At 42.7% G+C, this 20,202-nt stretch overlaps 1 protein-coding gene and 1 long non-coding RNA gene across 4 annotated transcripts in view; one reads left to right on the forward strand and one right to left on the reverse strand.

Moving 5' to 3' along the window:
* The window catches only part of CDK14 (cyclin dependent kinase 14), a 575,395-nt gene that overhangs the window by 156,045 nt on the left and 399,148 nt on the right, over nucleotides 1-20,202 (reverse strand). For all 3 annotated transcript variants that reach the window (XM_059396884.1, XM_059396886.1, XM_059396885.1), the window contains one exon: nucleotides 5,195-5,258. In XM_059396884.1, coding sequence (XP_059252867.1) covers nucleotides 5,195-5,258 — 64 coding nt within the window. The remainder of the gene's footprint in view (nucleotides 1-5,194; nucleotides 5,259-20,202) is intronic.
* On the forward strand, nucleotides 10,327-11,583 carry LOC132015091 (uncharacterized). Its single transcript, XR_009403541.1, has 3 exons — nucleotides 10,327-10,382; nucleotides 10,494-10,577; nucleotides 11,104-11,583. It is a non-coding gene; the product is annotated as an uncharacterized LOC132015091 (long non-coding RNA).

Consider the following 20,202-nt stretch of genomic DNA (forward strand, 5'->3'; position numbering starts at 1 on the left):
AAACAGAGATCACAAGTAGGCAGAGAAGCAGGCAGAGAGAGAGAGAGAGGAGGAAGCAGGCTCCCTGCTGAGCAGAGAGCCCGATGCAGGGCTCGATCCCAGGACCCTGAGATCATGACCTGAGCCGAAGGCAGAGGCTTTAACCCACTGAGCCACCCAGGAGCCCTTTAAAGAGAAATTTAAATAGAAGGAAATGATGGAAAAGCAGCACCTCCCACAGTTGGACTCCTTATTCTATGCAACACACACACACACGTATGTGTATGTGTGTGCATGTGTGTGTTACATATTTACTTATTTTATGCAGTGGTGGCCTGTCCCAGCTGCCTGGCTGCTGTGGGAGTAAGCAAATTCCCACAAACGGTTAAGGAATTTGGTGGTTAAAGAATTTGGTGTCAGCATAAATGTAAGAGCAGAAGAGGATACAGAGTAAATACTAAAGAATAAGACCCAGTTGTTATCTAATTGTTCTTTTACATACTTGGCAATTGTTCCTAAAAATGTTTCTCTAGTTTTGCTATACTTTCCAAGGGAAAGCCAGATTAAGTTTTCTGCTGAAACAGAGAAACTGAGAAGGTAAAGTCACTTTATTCACGACACATTTCGTGATCTCTCTCCTGGACTCCTGTCCCAGTCTCTGAGCTGGTTTCCCTGCTTGAGCCTGGACCCCCTTTCTCAGCACGAGACACAGAATAATCTTAGTAAAATGCAACCCAGATCATGTATGTTCAGCCTTGTTCAAAATCTTCCAGTACTTTCTGTCTGGTTCAGAGTAAAGGGTGAAGGACTCCCGCTGGCACAGTGCCTGTTGCCTCTGACCTGATTTTATACTCCCCTCTTTCCTTCCCACTGGAGGGCCTTTGTATTTGCAGTTCTCTCTGTCTGGAAATTCTGCAAATATCTTAGTGGCTCTCTCTCTCTTATGTCCTTGATTCAAATGTCATCTTTTCAGAGAGGTCTTCTTGATTACATTACAATTTAAAACTGTGAGGTGCCACCTTCCCTGGCACTTCCTGATCCCATTTCTTGCTCTATTTTCCTCCAGAATACTCATTGCCACCTAATATACTGCATATTTTATGTATTATAGATCTCTCCTACCGGTCAGGGATCTCATGTGTTTTGTTCACTGCAACACCCCCGCTTCCTATCCACGCAAATGGTGCTCAATAAATATTGCTGAATTAATAAATTGGACTTATTCTATAGAAATTAACTATAAGGGTAAGTTAATTAAAAAAAAAAAAGACCTTGTAGGTCCTAGATTAGAATATGTTAAAACCACGAGACTCAGCTTTTTAGCTTTACTTATTACCTAGATCATGGCTATAAAATAATCCATCGGAAAAGTTTTTCCTTCAAAGGTACATACATATAGATTTATACTCAGATCTCTAATAACAACTGATCTTCTAAAAACTATAATGACTGCATTGTTCTCAACAATTACACCTTTTTTTTCTCTTCGGGCAAAATTGATGCAGTTAAGCAAGAAAAGCAAGATATGAAAGTGAGGATTATTTTCAAAATTGCTTTCTTCAATGCATAAGGAGCCTCAGAAACTGATAAAAAAAAATAACACGTAACTCAACTGTAAATTGGCAAAAAGAGATGAACTTGAAAGTGATCTTGAAACACAAAAGATGCTCAACCTCATCATAAAAAGGAGTATGAAATTAAAAATTGTGTTGAGATTCCTTTTGTCACCTAACAGATTGGCAAAATCTGAAAGTTTGGTTGTAGCCTGTGGAGTGGAGAAGCAGTGTTCTCATGTGTTTGCTGGTAACAGAGCCAGTAGGCACCATCCTTCTGGACAATCTGACAGGGTGTTCAAAGTTATAGTTGGATATATTTGTTGATTCTTCAACCCTACTTCTGGCAATCTATCTATCACATATATCTGTATACATGTGACCCATGTGTGTATGTGTGTGTGTGTGTGTGTGTGTGTGTATTTATAATAGCAACAATCTGGAAACAACCCAAAAGCCCATAAGTAGGGAGTACATTAAATCCATACAATGGAAAACAATGCAGCTATGAGCCTCACTGGCCTCCTCCATGCAGTGATATGAGAAGACCTATGAGCTGCATTAATGAGACAAGCAAGATACAAAATTATGTTTAATATTAGAAATATAAAGTATAAATGTTAATCATTTCCTACAAATACATAAAGGTAAGAAACATAATAATAATAAAATGAAGGAGGGGGGACTCTGAGGGCAGTGGTTCTGAGGAAGTGGCAGATGGCAAAAAGGGTTGGGAGGCTTTGCACCATGTTCCTTTTTCGTACTGTTCGATATCTTGAATTGCTTAAATGTATTAGCTATTAAAAAATTAAGCAAAGTATGTATGACCGAGCAATCACACTCCTTGGTATTTGCCAAAAGGAGCTGGAAGCTGACGTCCACATAAAAACTTGCCCACAAGTGTTTATGGCATCTTTATTCATAATTGCCATAACTTAAAACAATCAAGATGTCCCTCCGGAGGTGAATCGATAAATAAACTGTAATATACCATGATAATGAAATATTTAACATTAAGAAGAAAGCAGCTATCAAGCCACGAGGAAACGTGAAGGCAACTTAAGTGCATATTAATAAGTGAAAGAAGTCAATCTGAAAGGGCAACACCCTGTATGAGTGCAACTTTACGACATTCTTGAAAAGGCAAAACTATGAGACAATAAAAAAAATAAAAGGTGGTTGCCAGGGGTTGGGTGGGGGAGGGAGGAATGACAGGCAGGGCATGGAAGATCTTCTAGGGCAATGAAACTACACTGTAGGACACTATAATGGTACATGTATGTCATTCCATATTTGTCCAAACCTACGGAATATACGACACTGAGAGGGAACCCTAATATAAACTATGAACTTTGGATGATAATGCTCTGTCAATTTAAGTTCATGAAACTGTAGCAGATGTATCACTGTAGTGAGAGATGTTGATAACAGAGAGGCTATGCATGTGTTGGGGCAGGGGTATTGGAGAAAGCTCTGTACCTTCTGTCAAGTCTGCTATGAGGCTAAAACCTCTCTAAAAAATGAAATCTACTAAACAAAACAAACTACGTCCTTAAGGTTCATATTCTCTTGTTTTCCCTCAGACTTTCTAAGGCATACTTTGGGGGATAGAATAAGGAGGTATGGGGTGGGAGTGGGACAGGCAGACCCTCGCACTGCTGTTTTTCCCCTTTGGGAATGTGTACCTTCTTCCCCTGGAGGATGAGGTCCAGGAGGTCAGAGACAAGGGCTCCCCTGATGATTCAATTAAGTGCTGATTGAAAGGATTCACAGATTTGCTTCCTTTGCCTCAGTCTATTACCTTGCTTCCCTTTGGCACCTCTCAAGCTAACGTGGAAATATTTATGTCTACTCTTACCCACAAGCCCCAAGCTTTGCCTGAAATATCTTTCTTATCTGTCAGCACCTACGACGTTCACCATCTAAACACATCATTCTCCTGGGCCTCCATTACTTTCTATGTATTAAGTGTCTGTAATGGTACTTATCCATAATATTAAATAACTTAAACATATATAGCCCGATTTATATATGTCTTTCCCAGAAAATTCATATAAATGATAACTGTTTTAAACATTCAGTAGATTCAGAGCAACAAATATTTATTGAACACCAAAATACAAACTATGCACAGTCCCTGATCTCATGAAGTTCCCAGTCTGTTAGCCTGACTTGCACTACAACACAGTACTTTCCAGAACACATTTGATAAATGCTTCTGTATGTTGTTGATGGAGGTTAATTCTGTTCACACCAAAATAAACATATGACTCCATATTTTCTGGTGCAGAACCTTGGCAGGCCAAATGACTGTCTTAATTATTCCTCTCTGCATCTAACTTTATTTATTCAAAATCTTTTTGTAGTCTCCTCTACTTTATTTTCCCAAGACCGCAGATTTTAGTTACTAACATGGGGAAGCTAACCTTCTCTCAGAGCCCACATTGGAGCATCTACAAACAACTGTGTTCCCAGACTCCATTAGGAACAGCTGGAGCAGTGAGAGGGCACTTACTGCTTGGTTAAAAAAAGAAGAAAAAAATCCATCTTAAATTGTTAGGTTTTTATAGTCTTCCAGAACATAGAAGTTACTTAAAATTTTCAGTAAAAGTACAAGGAGTCCTTGGTGCAGCACAAGAAGACAGAAAAACTCTCATCACACTGTACACTTTCAGAAGAAAAATACTGAGAATAAAAATAGTTTCTCAACTCAGTCATTCTTTGGGATTGATAATTTATTCCTGATGGTGCCCCAGAAGAGGGGAAGAGGAGCAAGAGAATAAACTTGGCTTCCATAACAGAAATTATTCATAGCTCTTTTCCCCTCATTAAATAATGGACTATGAGATCTTCCATAAAATCCCTTTTAGTAATTTTACGGTGGGTCTGCACTTTATAATCCATGTTTTGTAACAGGGAAAAAGAAAAAAAAAAACCAAGAGAATTATTTTACAATAACTCACTCCATTGACTTTTATTAAATTTCCAATTCCAAACCTTTCATCTTTCCTATAAAAATTAAATTACCACATTTCAGATCCTTTCTCTAAGTGTAATTATTAAAACTGAAAGTTTCTTGACTGCCATCTACTGGCGAAGGAAAAAAGTGGCAACTTATTTTAAAAGTGGTCTGCATTTTCTCTCAGATTTTCCAGTTTAGAGGTTTAAGTATTTCACATTAAAAAAGACCGCATGCTGTACGACAGGCATGCAGAACATTTTACATATTAAAACTCAAGTTAGTGGACTACATATCACTAGTTTTTAAAAAATAAATCAAAATGTCAAGTTTTCGTTTTTACAAGGTAATACTTTTCCTAGTAGTGTTTCAAGAAGTCACACAGGCAGATCATAGTACCCCGATGGAAATTCTGTTTTGTAGACACGGATGCCAGCCTAACCAATGAGGATACAGCTACGTTATTAGCCAGTTAACTCAAATGAGATACATGTGGTGAAAACCTCTCATAAGGAATGTCATTAATTCTATCTTTACAGACAAATAAATTGTAAAAACAAAGGACAACTCCACTAATAGGCAGAATATACAAGAGCAAGTAACCAAAATTTTTCTCAGTATAATACAGAAGCTTGAAGGGAAAATGTGTATATTCACGTTGCATATTGGAAGCACTTAGTCATTTGCAATTAATGAAACATACCTGGCTTAAAATGTGGTAAAGAATGAACTCCAGGCCACGTGTCCTCATTTGGTGTTCCAAGAACCTAGTGGAGAGCAGGAAATTGTGGAAACAGACTTGTTATTTCCAAAGCACTCAAAATTCTCCAGTGTAGAAAACAGTACACTGCATATGATGAAACTCTGGATTTTTTTTTCCATGATCCTGTGCCAGGGATTTTATTTCAATAAAAACAAACCCCATACTAAAAGCTAAAGAGCCACCCAAGATGAATGTCTGCGTTTTACCAAATGCAGCAGAATGCAGGCAGTGAGATCTGCTGCATTTTGTCAACTACAAACTTAGCAAGCAGGCTTAGGACTCCAACGGTCAGCTGTCATCTCCATGGAACTGAATCAAGTATATGTGTGTCCCTCGTGATTCCTGCATGACTTTTTGTCCTGTACTCCAGCATCAGATGTCTCATCGCTTAGCAGTTCTCCAAATTCTGTCATTTCGCCCCCACGTCCTCTCTCTCAGCATCACGATGTCTCGAAGAGGCAGGACAGGCAGCTGGGGAAGCTCATTCTCAATTAGCCACACTGCTCATTTCAGGTAACAACTTCATGTAGGTTAGAATTGCTTCACCCCCCCCCCCATACTGTCCTCACTCTACACTCTCCCCTTTTGTTATCCACATTTTCACCTTCTTCCCCATTTCTTTTTCTACCACCCCGGTGTCTGATTGAAGAAATTAAAGGGCAACTGCAGCTCACACAGAACTAGGTTCGCCCCATGCGAACATCTAGGCCCACCACAGGCTGCTGTTATGGTCCACGGTCACGGGAGATCACCAGTTGAGAACACTGGCACTGGAGGGCCAAGAGCCCAGACCCCGGAAACAGACTCTGTGGGTTCAAATCCTTTCTCCCACACTTACTAGTCATGTGACCATGGCCAAGAAAATAACCTCAGTGAGCTTCCTCAATGAACTGAGCTTTTAGTTCCCGACTTTGTAAACTGGGGGTGCTAACAGCACCCACCTCACTTGTGGTGAGAACACTACCTGGCAGGAGTAAGCACTGGGTATTAGATACTATTCAAAATACCCCTTGAAAACAGGCTCAGGTCAGGGCGGCGCTGGCCATGCGGGAGAATCTGGTGCCCCCCGCTGTACGTAACTCAAACTGCGATGGACCAACATCCACAGTCCAACGGGTGAGGAAGGGCAAGAGATAAAGTCAGAAACTTGGCAAAAGAGAAGGAATGGCGGATATCACGGGTGGGAATTCAGCACATTCACTCTATCCAAGCATTAGCAGGTACTGCTATGCAATAAGGAAATGCAGAACTTGGAGTATTTGTGTGTTTATTTACTAGGGAGATGGGGCATCCTATCAGAGTGGCGAACGCAGTGAGTGCTTCCCTCACTGCTTCTTACTCTGGGGAGTTGGGATTAAACATGTATTACGTTCCTCACTGGGTTCTGGGATGAGATAATATAATTCTTTTCAACTGTAACCGAAGAATTTTGCAAACACAATCACTCATAACAGTAATAAGCACATCTACACATCCACAATAAGCATATCTACACATCTACACAAGCACATCTACGGATAGGCTGGGTGAGAGGTGGGCAGACAGGCGAGAGGGCTGGGGAAGGGGGCTGTAAGACAGGATAGGAGACTGAGACACTGTCTGACATGAGCTCCTGCAGTAACAGTGTCTGCAAAAGGCATTTCCCCCTTTCTTTCATGAACTCCGATGATTCTTTCAAGACTGGGAGACAGCCATTCTTGCAGGCAGTGTGCAGAGCTCACTGAGGAAAGCGCTCCCCTTTGAGTTTCCACTAAAATCTGCATGAAGGACGTGAGGGACTTTACCAACTAAAGGGAAGAACTTACGGCTCAAAATCATGACTTGATCACAATCAATCACTTCTGACACACACCCTCTAAAGATTTTATAAACCACAGAAAGTCCAGCCAGAATGTGAATCTCGTCCTCTCCCTCCCAGTAAAGGTCATTACCCTGACTGTACACGTCTCTACAATGTTTGTGTGAGTAAAACTTTTTCACAGGCACTAACCCCATTCATACCCAGGGTCCCATTTCAAATTGATTATCAAAGATTATGGCTGTTTCATAAAAGTCACCTGCAAAGTGAAAATGTGTATGTCTTTTTTTGAGCTATTATAGCACTGACCGATGGGACCACACCACAGATTCTCCTGCCTACAATTCCTGGGCCATTTGCACAAGAAATACGATGTGGGCAGAAAGTTGGCAAAGGGAAAGAAGTATTAAAAATCAGTCTTTCTTCCTGTGAAAGCCTTTTTGGGAAGTCAGTCTGGGTTAAACGCATGGTTAGAGATGACAGGCTACTTGTGCCTGGCAGAAAGTGGATGTGTTTGCAAAATCTGATGGCAGATTTTTGTTTCTATTAGTTAACTAAGACATTCCACTTTTAGGGACACTTCTAGTTAGAAAAAGAGGTATTCTCTAAAAGTAAAATTTAATCTTTTGTAAATACAACAGAGCCCAAGAAAATAGCACCTCCAGCCTTCCAAATGTGGTCCTGCATCTGTAAATAGGCAGGTTGATAACATCTGAGGCAGCTTCCAGTCTTAAAGTGACAGAAAGGCTGTGATATGTTAAAACGTCTTCTACAAGGTCAACTCAAGAAGCTTCACTTGACGCCTGCGGCCGGCAGGTATGTCTCCCTGTTCCTTTATTGGTCCCTGTCTTCACCAGGCTAACATTTATTGTGCTCATCACAGAAGACATAAGGATGAGACTGGGGCTTGGCCTGGAGGTGCTCCCCCTCTGTGGGGAGAGAGAGCTGGGAGCCCAAAGTGGGGGTGTATCTGAGGCTCCCTGGGGCGGGGAGGGGGACAGCTGCATGGGAGAGGGATCACTGAGTAATCTTTAGCCAAGTACAGAAAAGGGGTGTGGGGGTGGATAGTGACAGCAGAGAACTCTGGTTATAAGGAAGGGCTATGTCAAAATACTTTCAGGTCTCCAAATTCTCCCGCTGCTTATGCCTCAATGCCTTCTCACAGTGGTTTCCTCTCTTGGAAAGCCCTGCCCACGACTGGCCAGGTTAACTCCTTTTTTTCTAGCTTCAACTCATGAACTACCCTTTCCAGAAAGACTTTCTGGCCCAAGGTACGTGCTGTGATCCTTATAATCTCTGAGGGTTTTGTACAGGATTCTTACAGGACCTACCCACGGCCATACAGTCGTTAGATTACTGGTCTGTCTCCGCACTGCACCACAGACCTTCAAGTAGAGACTGCGGTGTTCGTATCTTCAGATCCCTGGTGCCTGCTCTGTGCCTGACACCAAATATGCACTCAGTACAAGCTGCCTGAATGAGCGAATGGAGCGTGTGGGTTACAGCATGAAGTCTGGTGTCACTGGATTGCTGGCTGGGTTATGGAAGGGGAGGCGAGGGCCACAGAATGAATAAATGGGAACTACATTTTATCTCTGTCTCAGGTTTTCTCAGACTGTAGGTCCCATGACTGGGGGACTATAAATTTCACAGAGACTGCTGACATCAGCATTTTTCTAAAGATGAAAATAACAGGTAATGTCAGAAGGTAACATACATGTTGAAGATGAATGTTGTTTTATGAAACTTTTATTCACATTATATCTGTGTGTGTATATGTATATGGGTGCTTTATGAGTCATGAGGTAAAATGTATTTCTTGGGGTGCCTGGGGTGGCTCAGTCAGTTTAAGCATCTGCCTTCAGTTCAGGTCATGATCTGGCTCTCTGCTCTGTGGGGAGGCCTCTTCTCCCTCTCTCTCTGCCCCTCCCCTCTAACTCTGGCACATACATGTGCTTTCTCTCTCTCTCAAATAAAATCTTTAAAAAAATAAAATATTTCTTACTACTAAGGGCCATTTTACAGGAAATAAGTTATTAGCTAAAAATCAAGAATGTAGGTTAAAGCAAGTTTGGGGGCTGAGGGCAAGGAGTTTAATTCTAGATCTGCTGAATGGCAGAAAGGCCCAGATCAAGATAGGGGGCGTGTAAAGAGCAGCTGGAAATACAGATATAGATCTCAGGAGAAAGATTAACATGGAGAAAAACATTTGGAACTCTTTAGCATATTAATGGTAAAAGAAAGCAAATGCCCAAAACAAGCTACAAAATGGTCTTACTTCCCTATAGTCCTGCATACACAGTTCCCAGAAGGGTGTCTTTCTTATTTCCGGGACTTTAACTTCTGTTAAGACAAATACAGGATAACCTCACCTTCTCAGTAGAGGTATACACTGCCTGACCCTGATAAACTAGGATTTAACGACACCAAACCTACTCTTCTGGGCTCATCTGCGCACTGACGGCTACGGCATGGATCCCACCCATCGTATCAGCCCCTGTGATGAGCAGAGGACACTGAGGAGAACAGCGTCTCTCCGCTGAAACATTGACTTTACAAGAAACAGCACAAAAGAAGACTCTAAACTTCTAAAACTCGGAGCTCAAGAACTAGTGGTTGTCAGTAATATTTACTTTCCATTCCAAGTGATTAACAGTTCCACGCATTCTCGCATTTCCCTGTCAGGTCCCAGGGCTGCTAAAGGCCAGTCCGTAGGCTTTTCCGGAAGAATGCCCACGGTTTAAACAGAGCAAGAGCTGCTGACAGTATTCCTGGGTCAAAGGGTCAGAGGAGTCCCTCACCGAGACTCCAGCCTATCAAATGCAGATAAGACCAGCTCGCAAGGGTGTGGACTAAAGCAGTGATGAGGAACGCGCTGGGTTCCCACTTCAGGTTTTTCAGTTTTATGAGATGGGCATCCTGGGGCAGTGTAGGTGATTTCAACCTCACTTAGCAATGAGTCCAAGGAAATGGAAGACCAAATAAGTTTGATGCTTTTTAAACTGAAACCTCAAAGTCCACACATATAACACGTATCTGTAAAATAATGACTGCTTCATAGCTATATCACTTCTGGAAGATTCTTTATGATTCGTCAGCACAAAGTCCTAAAAGCAGCTTGTGAAGAAGCTCGGCAGAACTGGGCTTGGCTGTCACACTGCGCAGAAACAGGGGCTACAGAGTTCAAAGATGAGCCACAGAAAAGCAGAACTTCCTAATTCTCGCCCTGCCTGTCTGCGCTCTATCTAGGAAAACAGTTCTCCAGTGGGTGGAGCCGGAATTCAAAACCGGGTTGGTTTGACTAGAAAGACTGTGCTCCTAAGAGCTGTGGTGAGTGCTGTGAACTGTGTATGACTGATGAATCACAGACCTGTACCCTGAAACAAATAATACATTATATGTTAATTTTTTTTTTTTTAAGTTGCACTATCTTGTTCACAGGAGGATCAGAAAGAGCACCAGTGGGGCTTGGATGGCGTTAAACGATTCACAGCCAACTGACCAGACTCCAGAAGGAAGTTTTGTGTATGAGGGATTTTTTTCATTCTTCGCCCCCTACCAGTCTAATGCACACATGCGTGTATACACACACACACACTGCACACATTACTACGTACGAACTTCTTCACCCTTTTCATCATAGAAAAATGTCTTACATTCTCAGATGACACAATAGAAAAGATGTCTAATATTCTGATGGCCAAGCCAGACTTAAAGAATATTTAATCAGGTAGGAGCAACTGGCTGAACCCAACACAGAGAAACCTAACAACAATAAACTTCGGTTCTAATAATTGTTTGAGGTGGAGAGGACTGCCAGGGAATCAAGGGCTCGCAGTGTTCAGCAGAGTACAAATTCTATGAGACCACGCAGAGGAAATGAAAGGAGATTGGGGCAGGCTGATTTTAAGATAGTCCTGTATATCCCTGCCTGCTGGTGTTTACACTCTCCCCCCCCCCCCCCCACCGACTGCGTGGAACCAGTGACTTGCTTTTAACCAACAAAATACGGCAAAAGTGACAAGATGTCACTTCTGTGATCATATTATAGGGGATGTCAACTCTCATCCTGCTGGGAGACTCTCTCCCTTGCTGGCCCTGAGGAAGCAAGCGGTCATACTACAAAGACCATAAGACAGGAAATTGGAGGGGGCTTCAGCCAACAGCCAGCCAAACTTAAGGCTCTCAGTTAACAGCTTACAAGGAGCTGAATGTTGTCAACAACCGCACGATATTGGAAGCAGATCCTTCCCCAGGCCAACCTCATGTAAGATGGAAGTCCAACTGAACACCTTGACTGCAACCCTGGGAGAACCCGAAGCAGAGTGAAGCTATGCCTGGATACCTCACCCACCGGCACTCTAAGATCATAAACGTGTGTTAAGAGGCTATGTCTGTGGGGCACCTGGGTGGCTCAGTTGGTTAAATGTCTGCCTTGGGCTCAGGTCACGATCCTGGGGTGCTGGGATTCAGCCCCACTTCGGGCTCCCTGCTCAGTGGGGTGTCTGCTTCTCCCTCTGCCCCCTCTTCGTTGCTTGTGCTCTCCCTCTCTCTCAAATAAACAGATAAAAATCTTTTTTAAAAAAGATGCTAGGATTGTGGTAATTCTGTTACACAGCTATAACCAAATAATGCAGATTAAATCACTGGGTCGTACCAGTCAGAGCACATCCGGATTGCTGTGCTAGTACCAGGCGCTGCCTGTGAGAGGGATGAAAATAAAGAACACAGTCTTCTAGGGGATGTATCCGGAAAGGGGATGGTGGGCCCACGTCTCATGAGGTGGACTGGAAATGTCTGCCCTTGGTGAGAAAGAAATGGTTTGGGACATTGCCTCGAATAGATGAAGTACTGCAATGTCAGTGAGGGACTGAATTACGCTTTGCTGAGTCAGATGGAAAGCAAGGGCCAATGGGTTAAGATATTAATATACAACAAAGAAGGGCATTCTAATGACAAGGACTGTATAAACTGAAACGGCAGCCTTATGAAGTTTAATCATAGCTAAGAGATGGACTGCACCACATTTTGCATTCAGATATTACACGGGTCGAATTCTGCCTCCACTGACACAAGGGTCATCTGTAGTAAAATTCTGACATAATACTGCAACTGAGAGTTTGCATGACAGAACAAAGTCCTGCATTTGCATCTACTTTTGCTTATATTTGACCATCTTTATAACTTACTGGATAGATAAGGAGATAGATAAGGAGAAGTGCGGTGATAAGGAAAGGGTATGATTCGATGAAGGAGGGTAGAGAAGATATGGATGAAAGCTTTCTTTCCCTAATTTCTATCCAAAGTATGTATCAATATTAATTACTTTGCAGGCAACCAGCACAATCAATGGCTGATATCAGAATCTTTTCTGGTAGTATAAGCAAATGTAGGCATGTATGTGGTACGCATATACATGTATGTTATGTGTGTGTGTGTATATGTATATACACCACACACACACACACACACAGTTCCTCTCTTCCTTCATTCTCAAGGCTTTACCCACAGTGCCACGGATAAAAGAGTTAGTGTTTGAACTGTTTATTTTTGGCAATGGCCAATGGCATACACGTTGCATATGGGATTAGAAAAGCAGCTTTAAGCTGCTGTGATTCCAGGTTAGTTATGTCTCAGAGGCCAGAACCAGCAGTGAGATTCTGCAGAGCAGTGACCTTTACCGAGAAGGGCCAGCAGGGGGAGCCACTACACTGAGAAAATGAAAAGCTGCCTGGGGCTTCAGAAAGGTGCTTGAATATTTAATCAGGGGCTCAACTGCTGGATTAAAAGAGATGGTGCTTCCAAAATACTGTGGAGAGTTTTCAGCAGGGCAAAGGTTCAGATGGGAAGGAATCGAAATAAAGGACTGTTCTTTGAGTTCTACTTAAAGTGAATTCAATCCACCTGCTAGAAGGTAAAGGTCTGGTTTAGTGGCAATGCAGCATATGGGAATCATCTGGGAGGCATAAAAAAAAAAACCCAAAAGGGGCACCTGGGTGGCTCAGTTGGTTAAGCAGCTGCCTTCGGCTCAGGTCATGATCCCAGCGTCCTGGTATCGAGTCCCACATTGGGCTCCTTGCTCAGCGGGGAGCCTGCTTCTCCCTCTGTCTCTGCCTACCACTCTGTCTGCCTATGCTCGCTCTCTCTCCGTCTCTCTCTCTGACAAATAAAAATAAAATATTTAAAAAAAAAACCCAAAACCCAAAAAACCCCAACAGGTTAAAAAACACACTAGGGACTGGGACCCACCCCAGTGATTTGGATTTAGCTGGTCAGAGCTGCAGCCTAGGTATGTGGAATTTTCTAAAGCTCTCCCAGTGATTCTAATGTCAGCAAAGGCTGGGACTGATGGGCCCGACCTAACCAGGCGATCTCTCAGAGGTCCCCAGTTTAGTTAGATGGTTTGCAATTTTTTCAAAAGTCTTTGGCCTGGATCCAAAGGACCACAAAGAGCAGATAAGCGCACAAATCAAGCAGCTGGCTGTTAAGAGAAATCAGAGGGTAACTAAAGAATAAACCTGAAACTACTCCAGAAAATGCTCTTCACTGGCAAATTCTGCACCAAGAACAACAGCTCATTTAAAACATGCTTCCCTCCAATAAAATATTCATTTTTCCCCTCCCCCCTGTCTCCGATTGTTTCTCTCCCCTGTCTCCTTAAACTCTGACTCCCTCATGGATTTCAGTCTCATCTCAATGGCTTTTCTTTTCTTTTCACGGAGCTGTGTTGCTGTGTCACAGCTCGGCCTGTCAGTCCCCACCGCGCAGGGAGCCCGAGGGTGGAGGCCGTGGAGGCCAGAGCGGGACGATGTTGCCAAGCAAATGCCACAAAACGAGGCTGCCTGAAGCAGCTGCACGAAATGCGGGGAAAGGAGCTCAGGGAGAGGAGGGACCTGGAGGCAGGAGTACCAGATGCTGGAGCCTCGCTACTCAGAACGTGGTGCATGCAGGAACTCACAGCATCAGCACCACCTCCAGGAGGCCGCTTGGGCTTCACTCCCGAGCTGACGCACCAGAATCTGTAACTCAACAAGGACCGCAGGTGATTCGTATCAACACTGAAGTGTGGGAAACGCTGCTTTAAAGAACACATTCTAATTGGAGTTTTCAACCTGACAAGCACAGGCTGTAGAGAGGAAATTCTGGTCACGGGTACCTTCATGTAGAGCACTTAGGTAAGACTATTTGTTCAAGCAGCATTTGGGAAGGGTAGGGTCGATGGGTGAGGTGTGGGCAGTTTCCAGTTCAGTGGTGCGGGCACCTCGTATCAGGAGCTACCAAAGTAACATGATTGCATGAGACTGGCTCAGCGTTCTACGCCTCCGAGCTCATTCCCCACATGGCTCTCCTATCTTCACATGAACAGCCCCAGACCCTAGGTGTTTCTTATGGCAAGAGATTTCAAATCATTCTGGAAACAGGCAAAAAACAACAGACCACTGATGCTCTTAACTTCAGCTGCAAACTTGAGACCAGTGAAAATTCTAGGATACAGACACAGACATACCCCAGGCCCAAACTGATCACCATTTTTTTTTGTCTCAGATAAAAGTGGTTTTCCTAGTCACTGAGCATCACCTGTGTGCAAAGCAATGTGCTATCGGGAGACACAAAGAGGCAAACTATAACTTTTGCCTTCAAAAATGCAGTATTTCAAATATCCATTTTAATTACATTAAAATGAAAAATGACAAAGCTACTGAACTGATCTGTAACACTGTGAAACTTTGCATCCTCAAGGATGTTTCAGAAGATTACATTTCGGGGCACCTGGGTGGCTCAGTGGGTTAAAGCCTCTGCCTTCAGCTCAGGTCATGATCCCAGGATCCTGGGATCGAGTCCTGCATTGGGCTCTCTGTTCAGCAGGGGAGCCTGCTTCTCTCTCTCTTTCTCTCTCTCTCTGTCTGCCTCTCTGCCTACTTGTGATCTCTGCCCGTCAAATAAATAAATAAATAAATAAATAAATAAATAAATAAAATGTTTAAAAAAAAGATTACATTTCCTTCAAGAACATGAGAATGTATTCGTTTCCTATCAGTGCTGTAACAAATAATCACAACCTTGCTGACTTAAAACATCAGAACTTTAATTCTCTTAAAGTTCTGGAGTCAGCACTGGAAATCGTTTTCACTGGGATGAAATCTACGGCGTGACCCTGCCTTCCTGGCTTTAGAGGGGAGCCCGTTTCTTGCCTCTCCCAGCTTCCGGAGGCTAAGGGGGTTCCCTTGGTTTGTGGCTGAATCACTACAATTTCTGCCTCCACCCCTACACTGACTTCCCCTCTTCTGTATCACACCTCCTCTCTTACAAAGATGCTGAGACTGCATTTAGGGCCCATCTGGATAATCCAGGATAATCTCCCCTATTTCAAGATCCTTAACTTAATCCCATCTGTAAAAACCTATTTTCCAAATAAGGTAAAATTACAGGTCTGAGATTTGGGGTCTAATATTTTTAGGTGTTCCTTAGCTTACTACAGAGTAAAATTACCATTTACAAAATACTCTTTATACATGATTCTCAAAATGGATATTTTATATATCTAAAACATGAAGTAAACAGAAAAAGCTATGGGAACACATCCACTTGCAGTAATAATAAGCTCACCAAAGCCACTATACTGCTTGCAATTCCACACTTATTATTTCATGAGTTGCGATCAACCCAATAAAATAGGACAACATTAGCGACATCGCAGATGAGAAAACTATATTGCAAAGAAGGGAGTTTTGGCCAGGTGCCCTAGGAGAGAAAAAGAGAACCAGGACACAACCTGGATTTATGTCTGGCGCCCTTCCCACCCCATCACTCAGATGCCAGCACTTTATTAATAGGACTGTTAATTTATCTCAGTTGACTTGTAAAGCAATTAAAGTCTGCAAGATCAGCAAAGACGGACAGACTGAAGCTGAGCGGTCAGCCGAGCAACCTCACTAGCTAAGGGCTGCTGTGCCTCTATTGACCTACTGGGCATACTTAGATGGGTTTCAAAGTCAAAGCTACCCCCACATAGCTATTTACTAAGAAAGCTGATTTTGTCATTCATTCTTACTCCAACTTGACAAATGTAATAGTCAAGAGGATGAATTTAATTTTTTTTTCTTTCTTTAAACCCAGTGCACAGAATTTTGTTTCCATTAACAGAATAAGCACCTATGAGCTCACCGCCCTGGACAAGAACTGGGTTATTTAACAACAGCCACATCTAATCCTGTAACTCAGGACCTATGCAATCACCCAGCCATGCCCACCTAAAGCAAGCTCCATTCTGACTCACATTCATTCTTCTCTACTTGTTTTTATATAATTGTATTGTCCTTATGAAGATTATAAAGTATTTTTAATTATTTAATATTTCATATTCAGGATGTAATGTTGTAGCTAATTTTTTGGAATTTTTTTTTCCACGTCACATCGTATCGCTAAAATTCTTCCAAACTCTCCCATGACTATAATGTTAATGGAATGGTATTCCTCTACTCTCACTGATGAGCATTTATGTTGTTTGCCAGTTTCCGCCCAGGAGTCAGAAAAGAAAACTCCATTATGTAAAAATGGCAAGTGAAAGCTTAGCAGGGATCCTATTTTCCCTTTACGACTATAAAATTCCATAAAGCAAAAATTAAATAGCGGCACCTAAAATGGAATTGTGTTCTAATAGTCTGAGAGCTGCTTGGGACTCACAAAATATTTTCCCAAAGACATGATTCTCTGCATGGTGGGTGATGCGTGAAAGACTGTTATATTCGGAACAAACCAAAAAAACACCACAGAGCCAAATCAGCCCAGACAACCGCATTTCTGATCCAAATGCAGGCAGTATGGAAGTCACAACTCTCTTCCCAGGAAGGCAGCCAGGGAGGGAGCAGGAGAGGGGACCAGTCCCCAAGACTTGTCAAACTCTAGACTAGGGGTGGGGAAGAACAGGAGACCAGGGAGATGATGCTGGGACAGATATTGAGGCCAAGAATGAAAAGGTTGCTGTGTGACTTGGGAGCAGTGCAAACACTCCAGTGCAACAGGGAAAGGGTGGTCAGAAAGTGAATCATTTTTTCTCGATTTTTACCCCTGGCTCATGGGGAGCAACAGTCGGGTGGGGTCTGAGGCTTGCCTGCAGGTGTCTCTGCTTGGATGTTCTCTGTCCCCTTTACCACGTGTTTGCTTCTTTCACGGAGACACCTACTTGCTCTATGAGTAAGGAAGAGGAGGGAGCCTCTGGAAATGGTGGACGGCTTGGAAAGGAGGCACCCCCTCTCCTGTGTTGCTGTGTCTGCGGTGCTGGGGAGGAGGAGGGAGAGGCAGGACAAAGCCTTACAGGCTGGGAGGAAGGGCTGTGCCTGTGTTAGACGTATGTAGGTCAGAGCCTGCCTACCAAAGGCAATCTATACATTTACCTGTTCCAAAAAGAGATGCTGTTATTTTTAGAGCTTTGAATGGGGTATGCAGGAAGGTGTGAGTTACAATGAAACCTCTGCTAAGTTTACCGGCAGGAAGGCTGTTAAAAAATTTAGGTCAAGATATTTCTATAGAATGTGCTAGAGTAGCAGTATTTTATTATAGTTTTTGCAACTAACTGTATACATTCTAGCTAACTATAATTAACTAGGATTTAACTATATAACTGTACAATATAACTATTTAACTCCAATTTAACCATAATTTCAAAATGTGTTTATTATTACATATTTATTCATAAAAAGTTATTGGGAACCTATTATTGCCAATGATTGTGCCAGAAACTAGGATACAGCTGTGGAAAAGACGGTCCCTAATAAAGGGTGATGTTCATGATAATAAGCTGTAGGTCCGCCGAGCCCCTCCCACGGCAATCAACATGCAATAGCACAGACTTTCACCTACAAATGGGCTTCTTATTCCTGACAGGTTCAGTGTGGGTCAAGAGCTGGTATTTAGACTACCAATACCAAATCTGGTATTTATAATCTAAAATACTTACTTAGAGTTGAAAATGAGGCATCATTTCCAGAAGCATGAGTTGCCACTCACGTTGTGACAAGGTTGGATCTTTCTAACAACCCCTGGCACATCAAGACAGCTGGAGTTCTGCAATTCTCTGGACAACACTGAATGAGCGGTTTACTTCCAATATTATAACCCAATGGTTGTAAATTTCAGTTGCTGTTCTTCTTTCTAAATGGGTGTTAATTTAGCCTCATCAGCACCAGCTTATATTATTGTGAGTTATTTGGTTAAGTTCACATTCTATTTTAATGCACTTATGCATCAATGCCATATGGGGCCCATTATTTTCCAACAACTAGAAATTATGACAGCTATGCACTGTGGGTTATGTATGAATCAGCTAAGAGATTAATGCTAACACACATAGATACCTGATTTCTCTTCATCCCTTAATCAGTTTCTTTCAAACACTTACTGCTGTAACTGCCAACCCTGCCCCCAAACTTTTATGTTGAAATCCTAACCCCAATGTGGTGGCATTTGGAAGTGGGGTCTTTTGAAGACTGGGATTAGATTAGGTCAGGAGGATGAGGCCCTGATGAAGAGATTCAGGTCCCATATAAAAAGAGGAAGAGAAACAGGATCTCTTTTTGTGTACATTCTGACAAAAGCCATGTACAGACATAATCAGGAAAAGGGACCTCACCAAGAATCTAACCGTGCCGGCACCCTGATCTTGAACTTCCAGCCTCCAGAACTGTGAGAAATAAATCTTTACTGTTAGAGCCACACAGCCTACGGCATTCTGTTAAAATAGCCAGCACTGACTGAGACACTGATACTTAGTGCTAAGTCCACAATTAAACAGCAAAGGGTAGCATTGATAGGCCAAGAGCTCTTGGGACCGTCTAAGTGTCCCAAGGGAAAGAAAGGCCGAACTTGTCCTACAGGAGTTTTAAGTGAGAAACACACAATGCAGGATACATCACAGTTTGGGCAGACAGTTTACATTGCTCAGAGGAGTTGGGGGGAGGGAGCTTCAGCATATATAAATATGAAATGTGACCTAATAAACCCTCTATGGGGATCCCTGATTTATACAGAATACACAAATGGGGTCTGGCACAGGCTGAGCAACTTGCAAGGGTGACACAGCCCATGGTGACTGATGAGGGCAGGGGTGAAGAAGGGACAGCCTCTGGACTCTAGAGATCTAATGGATTCCCACTAGATTATACTGTAAGAGTAATTTAAGCACATATGATGACCTTGACCATGAATTTTATCCCCATGTGAAAGACAAAATGGATTTTAAAAACCTTAGACAAATCAGGGATTGAAGCCACAATGGGTATTTTTTCCTATTTTCCATCAAACTTCTGCAAGACCATCCTGTCTTGTTATTTCTTAAGAAGCTGTTTTCATTCTGGATTAGCAACACATCAAAAGACACAGCCAGGGCAGTTTATTATTTTGAGTAAAAGAGAGAGTCTCTCCCAAAAGTTGGGGGTCTGGATGTTGAGATGATTACAAAGCTGAAGCTGTCAGCTCTTCTGGTCTCTCAAGAAGGCAGTAATCCATCCATCATTCCCTCTCCGCCGTGCCCCCACTCTCCCACTGACAGGCTGCGGGGAACAAAGGACAGCTTTACTGTTTACTCCTGGTCAACAAACAGGAGCACAAGGCCAGTCCCACCAAGCTGCAGAGTCTTCTAACGACCACATTCACTAAATAGGCAGGTAATGATCTTTTGAAAGAGCTCACCTAGATTTTTTAAGATTCATCCACGTCTGCCTTACTGTTGTTCCTTATCATTAAAACAAGCTCACAGTGCAACAACTTGAGGAACAGAGACAGAAGGTAGTGGGCATTTTTGAAAGATAAAAAAATTAGGAATTTTGGCTCATGGCACTGCTGCTTAGAGTCCTGGTGGACTCATTCTTTTAAGTATATATGCAACTCAAAAAGGAAGAAAATGCCATAGCCGCTCTTCTTCTTCTGCAGTGCTTTAAAGACAGTGTGCAGGCAGTCAGCTCCAAGTCTTAACTGCACAAGATTGTCCTTGGTAGATGCATTTCAGACTACATTGAAATTTACAGAGCCATTATGTCTTTCTTTCGCCCACTAGCCTTGTCAAAAGGAGACAGCAACCATATGATCAAGGTCACCCGCCATCCTTAAAAGTACCGGACCCGAGGCCAAGAACCAGAATCATCATCTTCAGCAC

Source organism: Mustela nigripes, chromosome 4, assembly GCF_022355385.1.
Source record: "Mustela nigripes isolate SB6536 chromosome 4, MUSNIG.SB6536, whole genome shotgun sequence".
NCBI lineage: Eukaryota > Metazoa > Chordata > Mammalia > Carnivora > Mustelidae > Mustela > Mustela nigripes.